Source organism: Puma concolor, chromosome E2 (genome assembly GCF_028749965.1).
Source record: "Puma concolor isolate L17-30 chromosome E2, mPumCon1.1.hap2, whole genome shotgun sequence".
In the NCBI taxonomy this organism is placed as follows: Eukaryota; Metazoa; Chordata; class Mammalia; order Carnivora; family Felidae; genus Puma; species Puma concolor.
Genome location: NC_141681.1, coordinates 1,967,940 through 1,993,057, shown reverse-complemented (window position 1 = coordinate 1,993,057; position 25,118 = coordinate 1,967,940). Strand labels below are relative to the sequence as shown.

The 25,118-nt window shown below is 66.5% G+C and overlaps 1 protein-coding gene across 1 annotated transcript in view; it reads left to right on the top strand.

Moving 5' to 3' along the window:
• Nucleotides 1-25,118, top strand: part of ZFPM1 (zinc finger protein, FOG family member 1) — a 70,816-nt gene that overhangs the window by 36,738 nt on the left and 8,960 nt on the right. Inside the window, 1 exon segment of the mRNA XM_086690879.1 lies at nucleotides 19,432-19,565. Within this exon segment, the coding sequence (XP_086547005.1) occupies nucleotides 19,432-19,565 (134 nt within the window).

The window sequence follows — 25,118 nt, the reverse complement described above, 5'->3', positions numbered from 1 at the left end:
CCGGACGCCGGTCTGCTGGGTGCTGGGGTCCACACGGGGGCCTTTCCGCCCACAGGATGGTGCTGCGCGGGCTGGGCGGGGACCCCGTGGTCAGACTGCGCTACCTGCCTCAGTTTCCCCAGCTGCAGATGAGGTCACAACAAGGCGCCCACAGAAGCCAGGTCAGCACTGCCCCAGGCCCCATGGACCTCATGTTCCAGTCTTTATGAGGAAACTTCCTGCTGCAGGGGCGGGGGGGGGGGGGGGGGGGCGGAGTGGGGACCACCCGTGTGCCTGAGGGACCCGGACCGGCCACTGGATAGAGTGGCCCTGGGGAGGAAGAGCCCCAGGCAGCGTCACCCAGGCTCTGAGGCGGGCACGGGGGTAGCCCCCCCAGTTTATGCAGGAGACTCGGGCGCAGAGTGACAGAGGGACTTGTCCAGGGTCACCCAGCTGGAAAGTGGCAGAGCAGGGTCCAGACCGATCCCCGGCTCCAGAGCCGGGGCCGCGACTGTGTGACTGTCCCAGTGGGGCCCCATCCCCCCGTCAGTGCAATCATCACCCCCATTTCATAGACGGAGGAACAGAGCCTCCTGGAGATGGGAAGCTGACCCCGGGGCACCGGCCGGCCCGAGGGTGGCCGTGGTTTAGGGCTGGAGCGCCTCGGGGGGCTTCCTGTGCTATTTGCATCCCTGGGGCCGGGGGCTCCCCGTCCGTCGCCGCAGATAGCAATTTCTGTGCAGTGGGCAGCGATGGGCCGATAAGCGGCCGCTGGCCAACCGCCGTGGTGCCTGCCCCCTATCAGACCCCGGGCAGGCCGCACTTATCGCCCGCCAGGGAAGCCAGAGAGGCCCAGTGGGCCCTTATCTGAGAGGGGCCGCCCGTGCCAGCGATGGGGCAGCAGGGCTTTGCCAGGGCCTGACCAGGCCGGCGTCCCTGAGGGCAGTGCCCAGGGTGGGGGTGTGCGGCCGTGGCCCCTGCCCACGAGTCCCGCGCCCCACCCGCCCCTCGCCTTGTCTGCCCCCTTCTTGCCACTCTGCCCATCCCGGGTGAGCATCTACCCGCCCCTGTGTCTCTGAGTCTGTCCCCAAGCCTGGAAAATAGCCCTGGCTGTACCGCCTGGCTTGGGGACACCAGCTACCTTTGCCCTCTGGATGAAGGCGACCAGCTCGGACCACACGTGCACCTTGCACCGTCTGGCTCTGGGGAAGGGCCTGGCCCCGAGCCTCAGTTTCCCATCTGGCCCGCGCGAGGCACAGAGCTCCGTGCACACCGGTCGCCTTGCTGGCTGCCGTCTGCCAGCGAGGGCCAGGGCTCGTGGGTCTCCCAGGCACCTCCCCCCCGGGTCAGACCCGTGGTCAGGGAGCCCAGGAGCCGGTGACAACAGCCAACAGCCCAGCGGAGAGACTGGGCCTCGGTGCCTCTCTGAAGCTGCACAGCGGGTACAGGGGGGCCGCTCTGCCCCGGGGGCAAGGCCCAGAGCAGCCGGCCACGAGCACCCCCGGGAGGCACCCCCGGGCAGCAGGCAGGAGGGCCTCGGTACACACTGCAGACACCAGCCAGGTCGTGGATGTGCGAGGGCTTCGTGGACGCCGGAGTGCGCATCCGGGACCCATGAGGGGCCCGGTCCCGCCCCCGCCCGACACCTGGTGGCCCCAGAGCTCCAGAACCAGGCTGGGGAGGTCCTCAGGCATGTGTTTCCGCTTTGAGAAGTTGTGAGCTCCGTCAGCGGCCTCAGCTGTCGTGGGTCAGGTGGGAATATGGCCAGTGGCGCGGAGGTCAAGGCACAGACCCCCGAGCGTGCCGGCCCCGGAGGGGCTCCAGCTTTGCCGACCTCTCTGGGCCTCAGTTTCCTCATCTGTACGATGGAGCTAAGGGGCCTGTGAAGGGGTTACGCCCACAGTACGCAGAGAGCCGCAGTATTGTCTCCCCTCGCCGGCGGCCTGGGCTGGGATGTCATGTGGAGAAGCCACTCTCGGGGCAGAAAGGCACTGCCCGCTTCAGCTGCCAAGCAGGGGGCCCGAGGCTGGGAGGGGCCGCCCTCCGCTTCCTGCGTCCCTGCGAGTGGTTTGTGGCCCAGGGTGAGGCCGGCTCCGAGGTGGCCCCGCAGTGCGGTCTCAGGGATAGATGTCCCCTCTCTCCTCTGAGCAGCGGGACCGCAGCTGCCCCCTGGGGCGGGTGAGGGCCCGGGCAGAGCCCCCCTCCCCCCGTAATTAGATGGATCCTCCCTCCATCCCAAGGAGCCATGTGCTGGGGTGTCCTCCACGCTGGGAGCCCTGACCACACCAGTGAGGGGACTGTGGAAGTCCCCGAGGGGAAGGTGGCCCCCAGATGGGCCCCATAGGGCAGGGAGGTCCTCCGGTCAGAAGTGCAGAGCCCGTGCAAAGGCCCTGGGGGTGAGACCGAGGCCTAGCCAGGAGGCCCTGGAGCCCGGTCCCAGGTCTGTAGGGAGGGCGCTTCGGCCTGTGGTCGGGAAAGCACCCGGTGGGGCTCAGGGACACGGGGATGCTGGGCTGGGGGCTTTGAGGGGAAAGGCGGTGGGTGGCAGGAAGGGGAAGGCTCAGTATTTTTATCTTTGAAATGACCTTGTTTGCTGGAGGGGCTGGCTGTTTAAAATTCTGATATGCAAATATCTGAGAGCTGTAATCTGTAATCCCCAAAGCATGTCTGGAGGGCAGCTGGCCACGAGCTTTCTGCCCGAAAGGGGTCGGCCCCTCACTCCACGACCCCCAGCCCTCCTGCCATTCATCCGTCCCCTCTCCCCGTCTCGGTCTCCCCACTAACATCTAAAAGAAACAGGTCAGGCAGGAAGGCCGGCCTCCGTTTGGACTGAGCCTGGAGGGTCCCATCCTGAGTGGGGGTCCTGGGCGCATCACCCACCTCCTGGGCCCCATCTGAGCCCCTGTGCAGTGGCCGTCAGCGTGCCCTCGGCCTGCCTGGCCGGGTCATGAGGAACCAGGATGAAGGGAGCGGCTCTGGGGAGTCCCAGGGCGTCCGGGAGCCTCCTCTGCAGCCAGCCTCATGGTGTGGGACCCCCTCCCGCCTGAGCAGCCCCTCTGCCGGGCCGCCTGGGGCTGGGCCGCCTCCTCCGGCCTCCCTTGCTGCCTGGTGAGCCTGGCACAGGGCAGGCAAGGCCCGGATGCCCTGGATGGGGGCCAGTGTGCAACCGCTGCTGAGTGCAGGTGCCGCGCCGGGTGGGGGCCCGCAGGGGGGGCGTCAAGTAGCCGTGAGGGTGGCCTGGGCTCCGTGGGCCCAGGAAGGGGGGAGGTGGCCAGGGGCACACTTGGTGGTCAGCTTGGCCGGGGGTGGGGGGCCCCGGCCTTTGGCCTGGCTTTGTGATCAGGGCCCCAAGAGTGGGGTTCCTTTCACCCATAGGAGCCTCGGAGCCTGGAACTCTTTCCTGGTGACCACTGTTCACAAAACAAAATCTAATTGGCCAGGCATCCGGTGTTACCATTTATGTCCCCATCTCAGGCCCTGGAGGCAGAGGTGGGAAGGCTGGCCATGTCCTCACGGCACTGCGGGTCAGCAGAGACATCCCTGAGCTGAGGCCAGAGGACCAGCTGGAGTGGGGTGAGGGTGTCCGGGCGGCGCAAAGGCCCTGAGGTTTGAACAGCGTGGGTGGGTGTGGCTGGAGCATGAGACAGAATGGGCGCAGGTGGGTCAGGGTTGGGGCTCCGTGCTGTGGGGTGTGGGGAGACGCCTCTACGGTCTTGACATAAAAGGAAGGGCTGGGGGATTTCAAGCGAGGTGTCTGGTCAGCTGCCATGCAGCAGCTGGGTTGAAGGAGCACCCGCAGGGAGCACGGTGCCGTGAGGGGCCAGAGGCGGAGCTGCCTCCTGCTTGAGCACTGGAGCCCGATCCCCCCACCCCGGGGGTCCTGGGGAGCCTGCTGGAATCTTCACCTCTGGAGCGTGAGCAAGGGCGCCGGGCCGGCTATCTGGGCTGTGCTCGGCTGACTAATCTCACTGCCGGAGTTTCTAGGCAAACCTCAAGGTCTGTTATCGGGCGGCGGGCGGTCGGGCCGCCGAGGCAGGACGGCCTGTCCTGATGGACAGCCCGGGAGATGGACCGATACGGCCTGGCCGCACGTCCCCTCCCAGCAGCGCGGCCTGCGTGGGTGGGAAAAAATCATTTCGGCTATTTTGCGTTATCGTGGGGCCCGGCACTGCCACCCGATAGGCCTATTTGTCTTAGATTAACAGATGGGGGAGGGGCGAAGGAGAGGGTGATGGTAGATGGCAAGGGTCAGCCCGGGGTCAGCTCCAGGGGCCAGAGTCGGCCACCTCTTCTGGGTGTCCCAGGGGGACGTGGGCCCTGAGACCCGCCCGCTGGGCCCTGTGCCCGTCCAGACCCCCTTTCCCGGCCGAGCAGACGGAGATTCCAGGAGGTGGCCGAAGGCCCGGGGTGGGGGGGCTGCGTGTCCCCGTGGTCAGCCAGCCTGCCCGCCTTCCCAGCTGTTTACAGACACCTGCAGGGGGCCAGCTGTGTCGTGGGGGTGACACAGGCCTTCGGGCCAAAACATCCTGGTCTCTACGGCCCAGGAGCCGGCACGAGAAGGTCGTTCATTCACTCCACGAACACTTGTATCTTAAACACCTGCTTGGGGCCCGCAGCGTCTAGGTGGCCAGGGCACTGAGGTTCGAGTTAGGGAGACAGAGACAGAATAACCCAGAAGCGACGACGTCACGCGGCCGAGGGGTGAGGCTCTGGAAAAAGAGAGGGAGCGATGCCGAACAGGCCTGGCCAAGCCCACGGGCCAGAAGAGGGGGGCAGCCGCTGGGGACGGTGCACCGGGCACAGGGAAGGCCAGAGCCCCGGGGCCAGAGCGCGCCCCGCTGGGACTGGGGCGGGTGCAGCGGTGAGGAGGGAGGAGGCAAGCTCAGATCAAGGGGGCGGCATCCCATAGGAAATGGGGTTCAGCTGTCACAGGCTGAGGGTCGCCCGTGGGCTCTTGCCAGGGCACGCTCCCCAGACCGCTGGTCCCTGGGCCAGAGAAGGGGCCTGAACCCCTGGCTGGCATCCACCGCCACAGCTCAGGCCCGCCCACCCCTCTGAGCAAGGCCCTGTAGACAGGGCCCCCAGGACACGGCTGAGGTAGGGGCCGTGGCCTCCGTGGCCACCTGTCCCACACGGGTGCCACCTCTTGCGCTGCCCGGGGGGCACCAGGCCACACCCGGCACCCCCGAAAGGCCGTGCGCGGAGAGGGGGCATCCGCAGTCAGAGCTCGCTGCCCGTCTCTGTGGGGAAACTGAGGCACGGAGCTGGCAGCGCGGCGTCCCCCACGGCTGGGCTGCTGACCCCTCGCCCCCGGGGCAGCCCCTCCCCGCGGTTAGTGGCTCCCCACCCGGCACCCAGATGGGCCCTGGCCGGACGGCTCGCTGCCGCGGCTGGCTCCGTCGTCCGCCTCACCCCACCCGGGGACCGGGGCCTGTGAGAGGCGCAGGCGGTCAGCGGGCGTGGCACCAGGACGCGAGGACCACCGTCCGCCGGGCGGCTCCCGCCAGAACTCACTGCCCCCTGGTTTGCGCTCTTATCTATTGAGCACCTCCCGTGTGCCGGCCCCTGTAACGGACACCGGGGACACCGCAGGAACAAAAGAGACCAGCCACTGCTCTCCTGCAGCCACGGCCCATGACAGAGAGCACCGCGAGGGGCTCGGACACTAACCGAGAGAAACGCAGGGGAGCGCGTGGCGGCTGGTGCTGGGCGAGGAGATGCCCCTGACCTGCGGGGATGTGCACAGACAGCACCCTGGGCCGGGGAGCAAGCTGCAGACACCCTGGGTAAGCCGGCCTTTACAGCGCAGCCGAGCAAAGGCCCTGTGGCGGGGCCGCAGGGGGTGGACTCGGGAGACAAGCTGACGGCAGTTCGGCAGCAGGTGCCGTGCTCCCCGTTTTCCAGATGCGGAAACTGAGGCCCGGAGAGGCTCAGTGACCGTTTCTGGCCACCACCACCGGGCGCTTGAGTGGACTGGGCTCGCGGCCCTGGTTCCCGGGGAAAGGTCCCCTCACCCAGCCCCTCTTGGCCTTGTCACACGAGGTGCCCAGGGGCTTTCCGACGCCTCCCGGGGTGTAGACTCCGCCTGGCGGAGGGCGAGGGGGCGGCACAGCACCCGGCAGGGAGCGTGGCCGGGGCCTGAGTCCTCGGCCGTCCCGGCGGCGGGTGGGGGCCCAGGCCTGGCCGCCTGCCCCGTGCCGCCCGCTGACCTCACCGGCCTTCCGGGAGCGGCTATCTGTGGCCAGGGTGGCCTATCTTGGCCGCGGGCGCTAATCGAGCCTGGCTTCCTCCTCCGCCCTCCCACCGGCTTCCTGCCCCGGCCAGACCGCCCCCTGGCCCCAGGCCGTGTCTGAGCGTCCGTCCGCCTTTGCTCTGCCAGCGCCTCCCAAATGTCAGTGGGCTGCAGGTCCGGGTCCGCCCGCCCGCACCTGGGGGGCCCCTTCCAGAAGGTCCCCTCGCTGTCCTCCTCCGGAGCCCAAACCCAGACTCCGCACAGCCTGGCCGCGTGGCCTGGGGCCTCCACGAGGAGGTGGCCGCAGACGCACCTGGGAGACACCCGGGGGCTGGCGGGGTTGGCGTGTGACAGCAGGCCGTTCCCGCCACAGCCGCCACCGCCGTCCACGCCAGCAGGGCCCTCTTCCCAGGACCAGCACCGGCACAGCCCCTGGGCCGACAGAGGGACTCCTGCTGTCGCTCACGTTGTCACCGTCGCTGTCACTGACACGGTCAGTGTCCCTGACTCCGGCATCGTCAGCCTCGCTGTCCCCGTCCCGTTACCCCGGACCTGCGGGGTACCGCTCGCACCGGGGCGGACCTGGCCTCCAGCTGGCCCCCTTCTGTGGGCCGGGGCCGCCGCTCTGGGGCGGGGGCAGGCCGTCGGGAGACATGACGGGGGCCGGGCAGGGCGCAGCGGTCCCTGGGCACCGTGTGGGTCCTCCCTGTGGCCGTGCGGCCACGGCTGGGGCCTCCCGTCAGGCTGTTCCTTCTCCAGCCGGCTCCCCCGGCCCCACCTGACAGGCAGGGAAACCGAGGCTTGGCGAGGTGCGGCGGCTCTGTCGGACCCCCCCCCCCCCAGGATGGGAGCCAGGCAGCACCCCCGCCCGCCCCTGGGGACCCCTCCCCTGCAGCCAGCACTGGCTCTTTATGTTTATTTATTTATTTATTTATTTATTATTCCTCTATCTCTGTGCCTAACTTTTGATTTCCTCACCGTGTTTTTCCATTACGGCGGCCGTGGATGCGGCCGATAAGATCGGTCCCCGGAGATGGGACAAAGGGGCCGCCATTGGTTCGAGGGCTGGTCATATCCTGCCCGAAAGGGCCGAGCTGGGCCTGAAACACAGCGTGATGCTATCGCTGGGGCTTTTGTGTGTCGTCGTCGTCGTCGCGGGGAGGCCCCCTCCCCCGCCCAGGACCCGCCTTTGCCCCTCTGCAGCCGCCTCTGGGTCGGCCCTCCCTCGGCCGGGCCCCCGAGGGCAAGGCCGCCTCGGGCAGGTGGGCCGGATGTGTGGGCATCCATCGGGTGTCGTGGCCTCCCTGGGGCCCCGGGCCCGTCCCTGCCCTCCCGGCGAGAGCTCACAGACATCCGGGTGCCCCTGGCTGCGCCCCACGCCACAGCCGCAAGCTCTGACCCTGACTCCGCAGTCCCCTCCTAGGAATTTATCCCGCACGGTCACCTCCGTGCGGACAGGCATAGGGTGGCGAGGACTGTCATCGTGGCCCTGCCGACCCGCAAAATCTCTACCGGAAGAGGGAGAAACGTTTCTGAAAGCACATTCCCCGAGGGTTCCTAAACGTTCTGTCGGCACCCGTCTCCTTGCGCACACCGTGGGGCTGAACGGACCCCGAAGGCCGCGGCAGTAACAGCCGATCGGGGGTAACGTCGGGTGGCCCCACCGCCACCTGTCACCTTGCCACTGCCTGAGGCAGTTCTGCGGGACTTGCCCTGCCCCGCCCCAGGGCCCAGGGGCCTTGCTGGGTCTTGGAGGGCGGGCGCATGCCACCCCCGTGCCAGGTGTGGAGCTGGGCACGAGCACCCCCACGGAGCCCAGCTGCGGGCACGGCCCCCCATCTGGGGCCCGGTCGGCCGCCCCGAGGGCTCCGGAGCAGAGGCGAGGTAGGAAGGAGCCGTGCCTGCTGCGTGCGGGGGGCAGTGCCCTCTGTACTCGAAGCCTCCCGCCCCGCTTCCTGGACCCCTGCCCCAGCCCAGCCCCCTTCTTCCCTGCCTCCCCTTCAAGGGGCCTGACGGACGGAGGCCTGGATGGGGTCGGACCTCTGGGTTTGAACTCCGTCACCCGCCTCGCTGTGTGGCCGGGTCCGCTCTGACCCTTGGTCTCGTCTGTGAGGAGGAGAATAACCACGCCTGTGCTGCAGGGGGGCGGGGTTGAGGGCGAGCCGATCAGTGCTGTGAAGGCAGGTGTCTGGGGTTCCACGCAGGGCAGGCCCAGGCCCTCCTCTTGTGAGTGCCTCCTTTGTGGGCGGGGCGGACAGGAGGCTGCCTTTTCTGGAAGGATCTCTGTAACCCCTGAGGGCCCTCCGGGCCACGGGTGGTGGCAGCGTCTTATTCTCCATGGTGCCGGCTGACCTCTGACCTCCATGCCTGCTGCTGCCACGCCCCCGGGGTGGAGGTAGGCACCTGCCGGGCTGGGGGCAGCACCCAGGCCACCAGCAGTGGCAGCGGTAGGAGGGCCGTCCCGTCGGCCTTCACCCCTGCGACCACCCAGGCTCTGCCCAGACCCTCACTTGCCCACCCGCCTACCCTTCAGTTCACAGAGAGGCCGGGCCCGGACCCCTGGCCGCTCCCCAGCCTAGGCAGGGAACGGGGTGTGCGGCCAGGCCAGAGGCCAGGAGGTGGTGAGCTGGAGGCTGGACGGGAAGGAAGGGCCCCCGGTGGCGTCGGCCCCTGGAAAAACGGGGCAGGGGCCAGGACACCGATAGGAGCCAGATAAGCTGTTTGCACAGGAGGTATTTTCTTTACCTTATCACACATCCTGCTTCCAGCCCGCTGCCAGGATGAGGCGGGGCAGGGGAGAGCCAGGGACCCCCACCCCAGCGCTCAGGCCTCAGGGTCTCCCAAGGCCAGAGAACCCGGGTCCGGGAGCTGGTGGGACTGCCTCTCCCCACTCCATAACCGGGAAGACTGAGGCCCAGAGACCCAGGGCAGTTGGCTTTTCAAGAAGGCTGGAGGCACCATGAGGTCTCCCACTTCGAGGCTCCTGGAAACCGGGGTTCTCAGATCCCACGGGGCTGAGGGGAGACCTCGTCCATCGGAGGTCGTCTTGGCGGGGTGCGTCGGGCCCAGTGCGCACACTGCTAAGGGGTCTCAGGCCCCACCACCCACCCTGTGTCTCCTCCTGCCAGACGAGCTGCTCTTGGCCGTGCCCGAGGGGGAAGTGTCTGACGGCACAACCAGGTCCCCAACAAGCCCCCGGTTGGGGGTTCAGGTGGGGTGATCAGAGCTCAGGGCAGCCCCCACTGTGACCGCCCCCCCCGGACCTTGCTCTGAGCTGCCCGCGGGGCCCCTACCACCCACGCGGGGCCTGGTCCTGATGGCCGCGGACGCTCTGCCCCTCCCAGCCCCCCGGACCCCTCTCCCTGAGCCTGCCGCCCGCCCCCCCCCCCCCCAGTGGTGAAGGGCCCCTGCAGGCCCCACCCTGGGCTGCTGGCCATCCCAGGAGGCCCCAGCTCCAACATTAGCTGGGGCCAGGGTTCAGCCCGATAAAGATGGGCTGTTGTTCTGTGTCAAAAAATCAATAATTTCCAGCGATGTTTCGGCGATAGGGAGGGAGGTTCACAGGCACCAGCTGGTGGGTGGGGCGGGGGCAGAGCGGGGGCTCCAGCATCTGAGGGCTGCCCTCCGTGCCACTGCCCCGCTGCTGGCTGGCGCTGCAGACCCACGGTGGTCCCAGGGCAGCTCCAGGTGACCTAGGCCGGTCCGCCTCTCTCCTTGCCTGCCCCCACCCCCCAGCAATGCCCTGCTTTGTGGATGGGCTGGGCCCTCCCCAGGGCATGTGGGCAGCCACTCTGGGCCTCCCTGTGTCTCCCTGGGGGACCGGCGCCCCATCTCCCCGGCCTGTGGCTTCTCAGCTGCTCTGGGTCGTCCACTGCTGGCCCTGCTTCCAGCCACCGTCCTCCAGACACGGGTGTCCACTGGGTTGCAGGCACTCTCAGGGCCTCCAGGACACAACCGTCAGCACCCCTAGCACTAGAGGTGACGGGAGCCCAGGGTGTGACAAGGCCAAGAGGCAGGGAGGGGCCGGTAGCCGATGGCATCACCCCCACTGCCTGCATGGGGGACAGGCACACGGAGGTCCCCGGCCAGGCGTCCGGGGCCATGCCCCGTGGTGGGCACCGTGGCCGGCACCCACTGGCCCACGGCAGAGCTGGCCATGGTGTGGGCCCGCCAGCCCCCTCTGTGTGGCTCCCAGGGACGCAGCCTGCCTGCCAGCTCCCCCAGGGCTCGGGCCAGCCCCACGTGACGCAGCCGCTGAGCAGTGCTTGGCGGCCGGAGGAGGGTTGGGACAAATGACGCCACGCCCAGTGGCATAGGCCCACGTCCAGTGGCAAACGCACCTCGGGCAGGTGTGGGCTGGGCGGGCCGCCGTCGCCTCCTGGCAGGTAGGCCCCGTGCCAAGGGGAGAGAGAGGCCTCAGGGTCCGAGCTCCGGAACCCACCCCCTCCAGCCTGGCCCCCTGCGACCACCTTAGGAAGGGAGGTTCTGGGCTTGAGACCCTTTGAAAACCTCGGGCTGGGGAGAGAAGGAAGGGCCTCTGCAGGCTGGACACCTGCATCCAGGCCCAGAAGCCGGTGGGGCCACCGTGGGCAGAGGAGCTGGAGACCCTCTCGAGCGGTGGTGGGTCTGGGGTGGGGGCAGCCGGGAGTGGCCCCCGTGTGCAGTGGGTCAGGGAGGGCCCTGGGAACGGGTGCAGGGGTGGGGCGTCGTCCTGAGGAGAGGCGGTCACCCTCTCAGGGGTCATAGCCCTGCGGGAGCCAGAGCCCGGCTGTCCGGCTGTGCCATGGTGCCCCCGTGAGGCCAGAAATCCCAGCGCGTAGGTGAAATCTGAAGGATGACAGCTGTTGGTCCCGTTTTTATACACGTCCTCAGCTCACAGGCCCTGGGCCCCCTGGCTGCCTCTCCCCAGACCCTGGCCCTCCCACAGCGGTCTGCACCTTCCGGGGACGCTCTGTGGGGTCACCGGGGCCGGAGGCAGGGTGGAAACCCTCACCCCGGATCCCCAGGAGCCACTAATCCGTTGAGGCCTCGAGTGACTTTGCTTTGGAGGCGGTGATCGCGTGTGTGTCCGTGGCCCCCTCGCCCCGTCGTACCTGGCAGACAGCAGCACACGTCAGATTATTCCTTCCACCGTGGCCGTACTAGATGCCGTGGGGCCACTGCCTGGACACAGGGGTCGTCTTCTGCCCCGCTCGGCCTCGCTGCTCCCACCTGTGAAATGGGGCCACGGCCGTGCTTCCAGATCCGCCGGGGCATCCCGGCATCCCGCATCAGGGGTGTCCCGGCCACCTGACGTTCCAGATCCGCTGTGAGTGAGGCCATGCGGCCTAGGTTGAGGTCCGAGGGACCTGGGCTCTGTGACCTCAGACAGTCCCTCAGCTTTTCCAAGTCTTGCTTTTGTCAACTGGCAAGGGAAGACGGACCCCGCCGTTGTTCCCCAACACCGTGTCCCCGTAATTCACAGGCGGGATCCTGGGGCCTGAGATGGGGTGGGGTCTGCCCAAAGGTGCCATGGCCACTGGTGACGGGGAGGGCTGGAATCAGGCTCTCCCCTTTTTCCCCGACGTGGCATTCAGGTATGGCTTGGTCCAGGGCACATGCCGGCTGGCTGGCCCCACGGCTCTGGGTCTCCTGGCCCTGGGGCCCCAGTCTCCATGGGCGTGCGTACGCTTCCCGGGGCCTGCGGGGTGGGATGGCGTGAAGGACAGCAGCCTGGGGGGCGTCTTAGCACTGTCCCGGGGGACAGTGGGCACCTCCGGCTGGTGTCCGGGTTTGGGGAGAGGCAGCATCGGGACAGGCCTCCCGCGGAGCCCCTGGCCGCCCACCGTGTACTTTGACCTCGCCGACCCACTGGAACACAGCCCCGTGCCTTCCTCGCCTCCAGCTCAGCCTGTCCCGAGTCCCCCTCCTCCGGCCTTGTGGCCCCATGTGTATACAGGAAGCAAAAATGGGCCGACATGGCGGGCCCCAGCAGGTACAGATGTTCCCAGAAGCCGATGGGGACCCGGCCTCCTCCAGCCGGAGCACAGGAGGATTGCACGCGAGCAGGGCCGTCCAGGAGGGGGCCCTCCATGCGGCCCCTGCTTGGTGTTCCCGGGTCACCAGGCTCTGCCCTCCCAACAGGCGGGAACAGGCCCCAGATCTCCCGACGCGCCGGGGCCAAGGGTGTCCCGGCGAGCCACTGGCGGTGGCTGCCGCTGGGTCCCACTGTCGCACGCGGGCTCGGAGGCAGGGACTGGGGGCCCTGTGGTGCTGCTGGAGGTTCCGTCACCGCTGAGAGCGGGCGCTGGTAGCGTGTGTCTTAGGAGAGGCGACCCCCGGAGGGGCAGAACCCGGCCGGCGTCATGTGGGACTCTGGCGGCCTGGCTGGATGCACCTCGCCTTGTGCTGACCTGTGAGGCGGGGACTCTTCCCCCCACCCCCATTTCGCGTAAGGAATAGCCGAGGGCTGAGAGGGAAGTGACCCGTCCAGCTGGGAGGGGGCCGTGGTGGGATACAAACCAGGCTCTCGAGCCCCCGGGGCTCAGCCGGGTTAATAGGGGTCAGTCTCCTGCCCCCCCCACAAGGCAGCTCTGTTCCAGAAGGGCAGGTCCGTGGTCAGCTGCTAAAGCTGCAGAGGGGACAGAGCCTGGAGGGTGGTGGCTGTGTGGGGGCAGGGCCTGGACGGCGGTGGCCGCATGGGGACAGAGCCTGGATGGCGGCAGTGGCCACGTGGGGACAGAGTCTGGATGGCAGTGGTGGCCGTGTGGGGACAGGGCCTGGAGGGCAGCAGTGGCCACGTGGGGACAGAGCCTGGATGGCGGTGGCCACGTGGGGCAGAGCCTGGAAGGCGGTGGTGGCCGTGTGGGGACAGGGCCTGGAGGGCGGTGGCCACATGGGGACAGAGCCTGGACAGCAGTAGCCACGTGAGGACAGCCTGGATGGCAGTGGCCATGTTGGGACAGAGCCTGGATGGTGGTGGCCGTGTGGGGACAGGGCCTGGAGGGCAGTGGTGGCCATGTGGGGACAGCCTGGATGGCAGTGGTGGCCGTGTGGGGACAGTCTGAATGGTGGTGGCCGCGTGGGGCAGAGCCTGGAAGGCAGTGGTGGCCGTGTGGAGACAGAGCCTGGACGGCAACAGTGGCTGTATGGGGACAGAACCTGGAGGGCGGTGGTGGCTGTGTGGGGACAGCCTGGATGGTGGCGGTGGCCATGTGGGGACAGTCTGGATGGCGGTGGCTGCATGGGGCAGAGCCTGGAAGGCGGTGGTGGTCGTGTGGGGACAGGGCCTGGATGGCGGCAGTGGCCGTGTGGGGACAGAGCCTGGAGGGCAGTGGCCACGTGGGGACAGAGCCTGGATGGCGACAGTGGCCACGTGGGGACAGCCTAGACGGCGGTGGCCCCATGAGGCAGGAGGGGGAGCCACCCGACCTCTCGGTCTTTCTAGCACCTCACCGGCCTCCCAGTCAGGAGGGTTCAGTTGGGGGCAGAAAAGGGACTGGCCTTCACAGCCAGTGACCTTGGCCCAGGCCGCCAGCCCGACGCTCCAGGCCCTGGGCGTCCAGGGAGCACGTCTGTGGGAGCGTGCGAGCAGGTGGCCTGCCTGGCTCCTCGCTGGGGGACAGCCTGTGCCAGCCGGGCCCAGGCCCAGGAGGACAGAGGCCGGCTCGCCTCGCCTCACCCCGCGCCGCCCCACTCGCCCCCGTCGGCCCCGGCCTGCCGTGTGACCTTGAGAGAGTCCCTCGCCCTCTCTGGGCCTGGTTTCCATGTCGGTACGGGACGTGTTGGAAGTACACACAGCCTCCCAGCCTGCCCCGCTCTGGGCCCACGCCCGCGGAGACTTCTAGAACCCCACAGGGTGGGGCCAGCCGGCCCCTGGAGCTTTCTTCCGCTCCCTCTCCCTCTTTTTCTCTCCCTTTTTTTTGACTTTTATCAAAGGCAAACAGCGCGATCCCTGAGATAGGGCCGCTCCCGATGAAGCTGGGGCCAGCTGGCCTGTGGGAGCCACAGGGCGGGGCCCGGCGACGGGCGGGTTAGATCGGTAAGCGCTGGCGGTGACCCCGGGCCCTCCTGCGGCCCCAGAGCCCACCGTGCAGGGCGGGGCCCGCGGGGCCGCTGGACTTTGCGCTCTGGAAGCCACCAGCCGCAGCACGAGCACAGTTTGGCTCCTGGAAGGAACAGCCAGCCGGTGGGGTGCAGGGGCAGCCCCCAAGCTCGGATACTCCCACGCACCGCAGGGCTGCCCCGAGTCAGAGCCAGGAGCCAGCCTCTGGGGTGGGGGGGGGTGGCGGGGGGCTGAGACCTGGTAGGCCCTGAAGCCGCACGGTCTGGGCGGGAGCCCTGGCTCTCCCGTCGGAAAGGACGTCGGGTCCGGTCCGGGCAGGGTGGCTGTGCCCCCGTGGGACCCCGCGCCCTCTGGGCTGCTTCCGCAGGACGGAGAGACCGGGGCCTCCTCGTGCACCGCGCACGCTGTTGAGGCTGACCGCGAGGGCTCCGGGGCGTGAGGCAGGGCTGGGGCCCAGACCTCAGTTCTGTCACCCGGCCACCCCCTCCGCCAGGCCCCCAGAAGCGGATCCCGAGCCGGCCTCCTGTGTCCCCTGGGGATGCCGTCAGCGGACTTTGAGACCTAAGCAGACGCTTAAATCATATAAGTATGCAGAGGCTGAATCCTCTGCTCTGGTTCCTCACAGACGCTTGGGGGGCGAAATTGAATCCCCGTGCGGCGTGTTTGTTCTGGAAATAACGTGTGTGGGTTGTTTGCCAGGATGAATTAGTCTTTGTGCTGATGCTGTGTCTGTAGTGACAGCCTGACCCCCACGGGGGGGAGACCGTTACAGAAGGGGAAACTGAGGACACGGCAGGAAGAGTCGACCACAGGACAGGACAGGGAGGGTCTGGCCCGCCACGAGCTCCCGCCGCCTGCATCCCGCCAGAGCAGGGTGTCAAGGCCCTGGCCGTGAACACGGCTGGGGCTCCGGGTCACATCTCCCCTCCCTGTCCCGTGCCTTGAGCCAGCAGCTTAACCCCTCTGAGCCTCGATTACCCCTCTGTACACGGGGGGAGGAACTCCAGTGTGGCGGGAAGGACTTCCTGCCAACTGTCCCAAGCCCTTGGCTAAGGCCCGCTGAGTGGGGGCCGGGAACCGTGTTGGGATCACCCTCGTCTCCAGCTGAGGGGATGGAAGCCAAGGCACAGAGAGCCGGAAGGTCATGGCCAGGACCTAGCTGGAGCTGGTGTCTCTGTCCCGCTCACCCCCGCTGCTCCGGAGCCCGGAAGAAACAGGGATCACGGGAGGCTGCCGGGAAGGAGGACACCTCCACCTGCAAGCCCGCTCCAGCTGGCCCACCCTCACGGCTGTCACCGCTCGCGTCTCCCGAGAGACCCAGAGGGCAGAGGCTGTGCCTGCCCCGGGCGTGACTGAGCGCTGAGCCAGGATTCCAGAGACCCGGGTTCTGTGCCCCCTGCAGCCAGAGCCTGCGGTGCGGCTTGGGTGCTCATGGCCCCAGGTCCCTGTGGGTGTGGTTGGGAGCCGCCTCCGTGGCTGCCACGGGTCCTCCGGCTGTCATAGAGGCTGTTTAAAAATAACCGTGTTTTCCTGCCTGTCTGTCTTCCTGCCAGCTCCTCCCCCCCGGCTCAGTGCCTCCCACCCCTGAGGCCCCTTGCCCTCACTCATTTATACTTTTATTCACTCTGGGCCAGGAATAGGTACCCTTCCCCCCTCCGTTTTCTGATGCAGGTTTACTTCTGCTCAGAGAGGGTCTCTGGCAGATGCTAACTGGGCTCTGATACCGCTTGGCCCTCTCTCAGCTACGCAAGGGGTTGGACAGGAACCGTTTGCTGGAAATAAGTTATCTGAGCACATGGGTGTTGAACATCACCAGGGCCACCGTGTACAGTTGCACAGGTTGTGCACTTCGTCATCACCCCGCAAACGCTCGGCCCCTCAGAACCAGCCCCCCCGAACCAGGGAGGTGGGTTTTTATGGTGACCGTTGCCCTATCCCCAGTCCAGGTTTCCCCATTCCCTGGCCGCCTCACCCCTCCCAGGCCTTGACCAGCCCCCAGCAAGCCCTGAGTGGTGGGTTCTGCCCTCAGGCATGCAGAATGGCAGCCTTTATCGGGAGCCAGCCCACCCTCTGGCGGTGCATGATACCCAAAGATGAACCGGCTGCCGAGGGAAACGCCAGCCACGCTGTTATCTGGGAGGCTCGGCCTGGCGGCCCTGAGGCTCCGATTAGGGAGCATGGCTGTTTGCCTGTGGGTGCCCGGTGGGCGGGGTGCGGAGGCACCCTGGCTCTGCTCCTTTCCTCCATCGCCGCCAGGGCTGGGGGCCCCGAGAGAGAAACCTCAGGACTGTGCAGGTGCGACCAGCCAGGGACAGCCCGGGAAGCCAGGCCGCCCCCACGCCTCCTCTGCCCTCGGGGACCCCCAGGCCGGCCACCCACGCGCTGGATCCTGAGTTCTTCCTCCCACGGGAAGGGGGGCCGTCAGCCTCGGGTGGAAGGCGTCGTCGGGGGGAGGGGGGAGCTCGGTGCCCCACAAGGCCAGGGTGTTTCAGATGGCCTGGACACTGACGGGGGAAGTGGGTGAAAACCACAGTCACGGTCACCATCCCTGTCTTGTCTGTGGTCCCGGCAGAAGGGAGGTCCAGAGAGGCATGGGGGCATCCCTGTTCAGAGCCCACGCACAGGCCGACCAGCGGTTTCTGGCTGTCTGGATACGGGCAGGCCGCGTCGGGATTCTGGACGATTCCCCCTTGACCCGCTGCCACAGGTAGGGGAGCAGGGGTGCGGGGCACAGGCTCGTGCCGCGTGGGCTCTGACCCATCGGACGGCAGAAGAGTGGATGGAAAAGTGAGTACCCGGCGAGCCCACCTTTAGGTGGCCTTGTACTCCCCATCCCTCCCTCACACGTGCCGTCCCCTGAGGGCTGGCCAGCAGGGGGGACCGGGATCCAGGGGGCATCCTCCTGCCAGCCATGTGGCCTCTTGGGGCCCCAGCATCCTTGTCCGTGTGGGGGATGTTAGGAGACAACCGACTTCGTAGGCGCATTTGAGCAGGGGTGGGTGACTTCGTGCTGGCCAGACACACCCCTGCCCCTGAGGACGGGCCCCGTGGGGCCAGGGAGGGGGTGGGCTGTGGGCAGAGCCCTGGGCTGGGCCCCAGGTGTCCTGGGCGGGTCTGCAAGGGACATGGCCCCTCATGGGTGAGCTGCAAAGTGACAGTGCCAGCCTCTGCCCCCCTCTCTGGGGGGCTGGTAAAGGGGTGCCGGCCTCCTCGGCCTCATCCTGGTCCCCTGCCATCTTATCTGCCCCGGGGAAGACAAGGACCCAGTTAGAACGTTTTAGCCGGGCCTCCTGGCGTATTTACACGTTATCTCTGCCATTAGGCTGGCAGTTATCTGATAATCGGGCCCATTAAGGCCACAGCCTGCCTGATTGGGGCTCCAGGAAGTGGGGCCGCGGCCGCAGCGCTCGCTTGGGGACCAGGCCAGGCCACGTGAAGCCTCTGTGGGCCCAGGCAGCCCGGACGGCATCCGAGGCACAAGGCAGCCGGGCCTTCCTGGGCAGGGTGTGTGGGATCCGGGAAGGGACGGCACTCTGAGGGCACGCCCCCCCCCCCCCCCCCCGGCCCCTTGTCCTGGGAGGACACCGAGGCCCTGGGCGGGCAGGAAACGTGCCAGGCGTGGGTCTCCCAGGGTGGCCCTGACAATTGTGTACAACCTTGGGGCCTTAAAACTTCAGACATCTGCTCTCTCCCAGCGCTGGGGCCAGAAGCCCCCAGCCAAGGTGTGCCTGGGCCACGCTCCCTCCGGAGGCTCCAGGGGGGGGGTCCTTCTGCCCCTCACAGTTCCCGGGGCCCCATGTGCAGCTTCCTCCCGACCCATCACTCTGGTCTCTGCCTGTCCTCATGGGGCCCTCTTCCCTGTCTCTTCTGTGTCATTTATAAGGACATTTGTCATAGGATTTAGGGTCCCATCAGATAATCCAGGATGATCTCATCTTGAGCTCCTGACTTGATCACATCTGCACAGACCCTTTTTCCAAATAAGGGCACGTGCACAGGTTCCTGGTGGATGTATCTTCTGGGGGCCGACATTTGGCCACTACGGAAAGTCATGTGGCCCGTGCAGCGAGGCCGGGCCAAATCGCAGTCCTGCCCGAGTGAGAATGACGGTCTCAGGGGCTCACAACAGAGGCCCATCTGTCTGTACAAATGTAACCGAATCCGGCGGGGGGCCGTGCACCAAGTGCCGCGGGAGCCACCGCCTGGGCCACGGGAGCTGCGGGAGCCCGGAACATTTGCACCCCCAGCCCTGTGGCATGGGCGGCGTCAACCCCTGAGCGTCCACACCCTCAGCTCAGGGAGACCATGCAGAGAGGTAGCAAGACTCAGCACCTAGACCTTTCCAGAAAGCAGGATGCCTCTTGATGAATGAGTAGAAGTTGGCAGAGGAAGAAACCAGTGTTTGAAGTTGGGGCACAGGGGCATCAGCATTTGAGGGTCCCCACCCGTCCCTGTCCCTGCTGATCTGCAAGGAGTGAGCGGAGCCAACATCAGGGCCACTCAAGTAGAGATTCTGGCTTTGCTGAGCCTTTGGGGGGAGAGCTCGGTGCTTTGACTTGGTTTCCCCTCTGTGGACCCTGTGCTAAGGGTGTCACTAGACTCACGCGGCCAAGCCTCGCGCAGCCCCAGGAAGAAGGAAGTATTGGGGTCCCCGTCTCAGAGATGTGGAAATCGAGGCCCCGCATTTCCACAGCTGCCCGCACAGGCTTGCTCTGTGGATCTGGGGGGGCTCAATTCAATGGGGGCGGGGCTGGGAGGACCGTACGGAAGGACAGGGGACAAGCCTCGTGGACGTCACGTCCTCTGCTCTGCACTGTCTCCGGCAGAAGCAGCAAGGATCGCGTCCCCGGCCCGGGGAAAGCTGGCCGGCAGTGCCCTGGGCTGCGTGAGACACGTGTCCTAACGGAGCAGCCCTGGTCCCCTGCTCCGGTGCAGCTCAGGAACCCCATCCTGCCCCTAGCTGTCTCCCAGGCAAGGGCCTGCTGCAGAGGCTGGCCGGCTCCCCGGGGAGCCCGGGCCCCAGGGCCGCCTCCCCCTCCCCCCCAACCCTCACCGCCGTGGCCGCTCCTCGTGGGGACTGGGGGGCTGCAGAGCGGGACTGCACCTGGCTGGGTGGCGGGGCCGAGTGGTCCCCTCCACTGGGCCCGCCTCACAGCCCCCGTGTTTCTCCCCACAGACGAGCTGGAGCCGGTGCTACAGGACGGGCAGAGGTGCGTGCGGGCTCGACGCAGCCTGGCCGAGGGGCTGTCCTGGGGCCCCTTCCGCGGGAACATCCAGAGCAAAGCCTCGTCCCCTGGGCAGGTGCAACCGGTAAGGAGCCCCGGCCCCAGCAGCCCAGCCACCAGCTGCAGGGCAGAGTCCAGCCCGGGGCACAGACCCCTTCTGCCCCGGGAGCTGAGTCCAGGCTACACTCCAGCCCGGGAACACCTGCCACTCTGTGTGCGGTGCGTCGGAGATGGGGACCGGAGACACTGGGACCAGGAAGGCGGGAAGGAGAGCCGGGGAGGCTTCCTGGAGGAGGGGTTCTTTACGAGGGCCCTTGATGGATGACTAGAGGTTGGCAAAACAGAGGGAGAAGCTGGTGTTTGAACTTGGGGAGGCAACAAGGAACCAAGTGGGGATCCGGGCCTGGCCTTTGTGGGCCGGGCACATGAGACGCTTCTGTCGCAGCGGGGGGACCCCTGCGGCAGAGGCCGAGATGCACGTTTTCCCCTGGGTCCTCCCCACGACAGCCTAGGGTGCCTCTGGTGCCCCGGTGTCCTTGCCTCCCTGCGCTTTCTGACCTCCGTCTGTAACCAGGTGGCCCCCCTGGGTCTTGTCGCTTGCGTCTTCCTGCAGGGACACAAAGGCTCCCTTTAAATACATTTCAGGGGACCGGGTGGCGTGGTTAGTTAAGTGTCCATCCAACTCTTGATCTTAGCTCAGGTCTTTTTTTTTTTAAGTGTATTTATTTATTTTGGGAGACAGAGTGAGCAGGGGAGGGGCAGAGAGAGAGAGAGAGAGAGAGAGAGAGAATCCCAAGCAGGCCCCACGCTGACAGCGCAGAGCCCGACGCGGGGCTCGAACTCACAAACCGTGATACGGTGCTCTGAGCCACAATCGAGAGCCAGATGCTTAACAGACTGAACCACCCAGGCGCCCCGTTCTCAGCTCAGGTCTTAATCTCAGGGTCGTGAGTCCAGGGCTGAATTAGGTATGGAGCCTACTTAAAAATAGATATATACGTTTTGGTTAGGAAAGGGCACGGATGTGCGGGCCGATTAAGTACGTTGGGGGCAGCAGAACGGGCAGCATGGGTGTGACGGGAACCAGGAGGGGCCTGGCCATGCCACTGCTCAAGAAACACCTCCGAGCCCTATTGCCAGTCGTCTAAAAGGCCTGGAGGCGCCCTGGGTCGGTCCCCTCGAGCCCAGGCTCAAGGAACCCAACGTGCGGCCATTGTCCTTTTTGGTTCCCGAAGCTGCATTCGGGTGTGATCTGAACCAGGCGCACCCTGGCTGCCAGGTGCCCCGCAGTGCTGGGCCTCCTGGTCCCCAGGCCCCGAGTGTGGGCCTCTGGCTGGCCTCCGTGTTGTCCGCAGGCAGCGGCACGGCTGGGAGGGGACCCCCATACCGCGAGGTCAAACGCCGCCCTGACTACCCTGTCCGGCTCCAGCCTGGGAGTCAGAGCCCCTGTTTCTCAGCCACAGAAACCCGGGCCCCGGGAACTCGGCCTGCAGCGTGTCCGCTGGGCAGGCAGGGGGCCGCAGGCAGAGTTTCCAGCTGCAGACCCTCGGACCACCGTCCACAGCTCCCACCCCAGCCCGAGTCAGGCTCTTGAGCTGGGGCCTGGCCTCAGGAGGTTGGAGCAGCTCCCCCAAGCTGAGGCCCCCTGGGCCACCCACACCGCCCGGCACAGCCCAGCGGCCGTGCTCAGAGAAGCGGATGCTGGCCCAGGACCAAGGGCTCCCGGCTGCGTGGCCAGACCATCCCCGTGGCGTAGGGTCCACATCCCAAGGTCTCCTCCCTCATAGCTGTTTCGGTCCCGGGCAGGCTCCTGTCCTCTTTGAGCTTCTGTTTCCTCAGCCTTTGGGACCTCGGTGGGGACACAGGGAGGCCCTGAAGGGTCCCGGAGGCCTGAGCCTGCAGACCCTCCGACCCCCCGCAGAGGAGAGGGTGGGCGGGCAGAGCCGCGGCTTGTCCGTGAAGCTCCCGGGGCAGCCGTGCAGATTCCACGGGACGATGTGCACGTGGCACCCAGCACAGGGCATGGCTTGCTTGGTGGGCAGTGTGGCCAGCCGCCCCGCGGGACGGATGACCCTCTTGTCCCAGGGCTCAAGCAGGGAGAATGCAGCGGAAGCTCCGAGGTCGATGTTGGCTCCGTAAAAGGCGCCTGGCTTGGGTTCCACTAAGTGGACAGAAGCTACGGTGTTCAGAGCAGTCTCCTGAGGCAGTGAGCTCCCGATCACTGGAGGCATACAAGCAGAAGTTGACTTTTCAGAGCACAGGCTACGGAGGAGCAGGTGGGCTGGGAGCCCCCCCCATCCTGGGCTCTGAGTTCTCATAAGCTATGACAAGATAAAGGGGTGTGGCTGAGTGTGGCCTGCTCCTCTGTCCTCTGGGAACAGTCAGTCCCTTCCAGGATGGACGTGTATGCTCCAGACCCCCCGCCCCCCCCCACACACACACATTGAGGTGTGCCCATCCTCACGCACAGGCCCTGGTCTTCCTCCCCTACAGCATATGAGGCAGCTCCCCATTTCACAGATGAGGAAACTGAGGCTCCGATAGGTTGAATGACGCTAAAATGACCGGCATCCGATAGCAGGGGGAGCACTGCACCCCACGTCTGCCCAACCCCAGACCCCTGCAGGCTCTGTAGGGACAGGCCCCAGCCACGTCCCCGCCTGGCCCTCCCCTCCCTCCCGCAGCCTCCTCTCGGAGGGTTGTGTCCTCCTTGGGCCCAGGGCGCAGGTCGGCCTGGGGAGACTTGGCACGAGGCTGGAGACTCTCTCCAGGCGGAGAGATAATGTCCGAGGGGAGCGAGGGACCAACGCCAGGGAAGCCAGTGGCCTTTGAGGCTCTTGCTGAGGAGCTGCGGGAGGAAGGAGCCTCGTCTGCTTTTCGCTGGGGCTTTATCTCCTGCAGAATTAAATCCTTGATTAACCCTTATCTCCCCAGCAGGCGCTATCTGCGCCTTGGCGCCGAGCGTCCAGACACACCGTCCGTGATGATTGATTTCTTAAAGATACGCGCGCCTTTCCGATACTCCAGTTATTGTCTAAATATTTTTGCTAACATTTCAGCGGGCCCCTTATCGAGCTCAGCTGATGGGCCCCAGTTCTCTCCCCCACGCACCTCCCGCCCCGTATCGTCCTATCAGCCGCCGGGCCGTTTGTCTCCGCTGTTTGGAGAGGAAGGAGGGAGAGGGGCACCAGTGGGGTGTGACGACCCTTCCCCGCTGGTTTTCTTGGGCCCAGGACTACTGGCAGGTGGGAGGGGGGACCAGGGTGGCTGCCCTGGCAGTCTCCACACTCACAAGACTTTGGGGATGGGACCCCAGGAAGTACACAGAGTGAGTGCACAGAGCTCGGCAGGGGTCGGGTCAAGAGTGGTTGCTGCACTAGTTTGCTGTGTGACCTTGGGCAGGTCCCTCCCTGATCCAGCTGTGGCTGCCACATCCCAGGGCTTCGAAACCCAGCCAGTGCTAAAATTTGCAGTCAGATACCAGAAAAATGTTCAGAATGGATGGGTGGGTGGATGGGTAGGTGGGTGGATGGATGGAAGCAGAGATCATGCAGACCCTGGGTCAGTCCTGTGTGCACACAGCCACCTCCCATGGCCTTGGGCATCATTCAGCTCTGTGGGCCTCAGTCCTCATCTGTGAAATGGGCTCTTCGCAGGGTGTGGGGGAGGCAAAGACAGAAAGGCGGTTGCCTCTGGGAGGGTAAGCAGGATGGAGACAGGACTCGTCAGGATGAGCTGAAGGAAGGAGGTGGGTGGGGGCCTGAGTCACAGCCCAGCCCAGGCCCGCCCCAGCCCTGACCTCCCACTGACCTGCCCTACAGTGACCGGGGGGACTGGCAAACCCGCTGACCTTGTGCAGAGCAGTCTGGCTCGCTGGGCTGGGCCACCCCCTGCCCATGCCAGAGCACGGCCCCCACCTCCCCCTGACGGTGCTGCCTGAGATGCGCGGCAACGTTTGGGAACAGCCTCAGCGGATGCGGCAGAGATAGAGTTTCTGATGGTTATCGGCAGGCACAGAATCCAGACGCTGACCTCTTTGTTGGGGAAGACAAGGAGTGGTCCCAGATGCGCCCAGAGAACTTCAAGAGGCTGCCCGTTATCTCAGGGCTGGGTGGGGCCGTCCTGGAGCCAGGAGGGAGGGACAGGCAGGACCCCAAGGGGCTGCAGGCAGGGTGGGTGGAGGGGCGTCTTCCTGAACCCGGACACGGCCTGTCCAGGGTGAGCTGGACACAGGGCGCCGAGCCTGGGGGCGTCTGTGCAGGGAAGGCAGCCGGGAGCACAGGCCGATGGTTTTGGCAGAAGGGCCAGGCCGTCCCTCCGGGCTTACACCCCATTTCACTGCCCATGGGCAGGGCAGGGTCGGTCAGGAAGAGGGCCCCCCTCAGGCCAGCGCCTTCAGGCACCAGAGAAAGGGGCTTCTCTTCCAAGGCTGCTCGGAGTCGCAGGGGAAAACAGGAGGAGGAAAACCAGTAACTGGGCAGCCGGGTGCTGTGTCCGCCCCTCCACGGGGCGCCAGCAGGGCAGGGTGGGGGCCGGCCCTGCAGCCCCGGGAGGCCAGGGAAGGTCTTGTCCCCAGCTGTCCCCATGTAAGTACGGAATAGCACAGGGCCAGGTCGGGCAGCCCCAGACCGTCTTGGGAGTCGGTGCAGGGCAGTGGTGCCCTGTCGTGCGGGGCGGCCGGCAGCACGCAGGCGCTCGGCCCCAGTGGGACCGGGGCACGGCCGCCTCTGTTCCGGGAAGTACACGGAGAGCGAGGGTTCTGCAGCGTCAGCAAAGCCGTGCGTGTTTTTATCATGCCGGGAGCACGCTGCTCCTGCGAGCGATAAGCATTAAACCTACCGGGAGGCTGTCAGTCTCAGTTTGAGGGTTAGAAATATTGGGACGAATAATTAGATTTCATATCGTTACCACAGCGCCAATCGGAGGATCAGGCAGATTAATTTTTTTCGCCATCCTTGGCTCATTAATATTCATTAGAGACTCAGAGGCCCGGCCCCGCCTTGCTGCAAGCCGCTGTCCAGGTCAGGGCAGCTGGGACGCCGCCGGTCACCTGCCACAGGGGCGGCCCCACCTGGCGGCTAGCCCCCCCCCCTTCCCCCCCCCCCCCCCCCCCCGCCACCTCTGGCAGAAGCCTCGGAGCCGGCGGGCATCCCCGGCCGGCATCCTGTCCTGCAGCCAGGGGACCCCGAGTGTCTGCTAAAAGCAGGGTGCTGCCAGCCTGCCTGAAGCAGGCTCCCCGGGTGAGATGCTCTAAGTTGACAGCTGGCAATTGATGGCCTGGGACCCCCGGTGGACCCCCCGCCTTCGGGGCCTAAACACGAGGCCCCCGCCTCCTGGGTCCTGCTGGCCAAGGGGAAGACAAAAGCAGGGGGGGGCAGGGGCTCCTGGCTTTTGTACCAGGTGGGCACTGCCGGAAGGGACGGTTTCGTGCACGTCGACACCTCCCAGGGCCTGGAGGGGCTGATCAGAGGGTAGACTCGGCCACCCGCCCCCCAACCCCGAGAGTAGGTGGCAGGACCGGGCCGGGTCTGGAGCACACACGTGGTTTGAGTCACAGCTCCGAGCAGAAGGGACATCACCCGTTGGCAGAGGGGGCGGGCAAAGGTGCAGGCCAGGTCCGGCTGCTAGTCTCCACCGG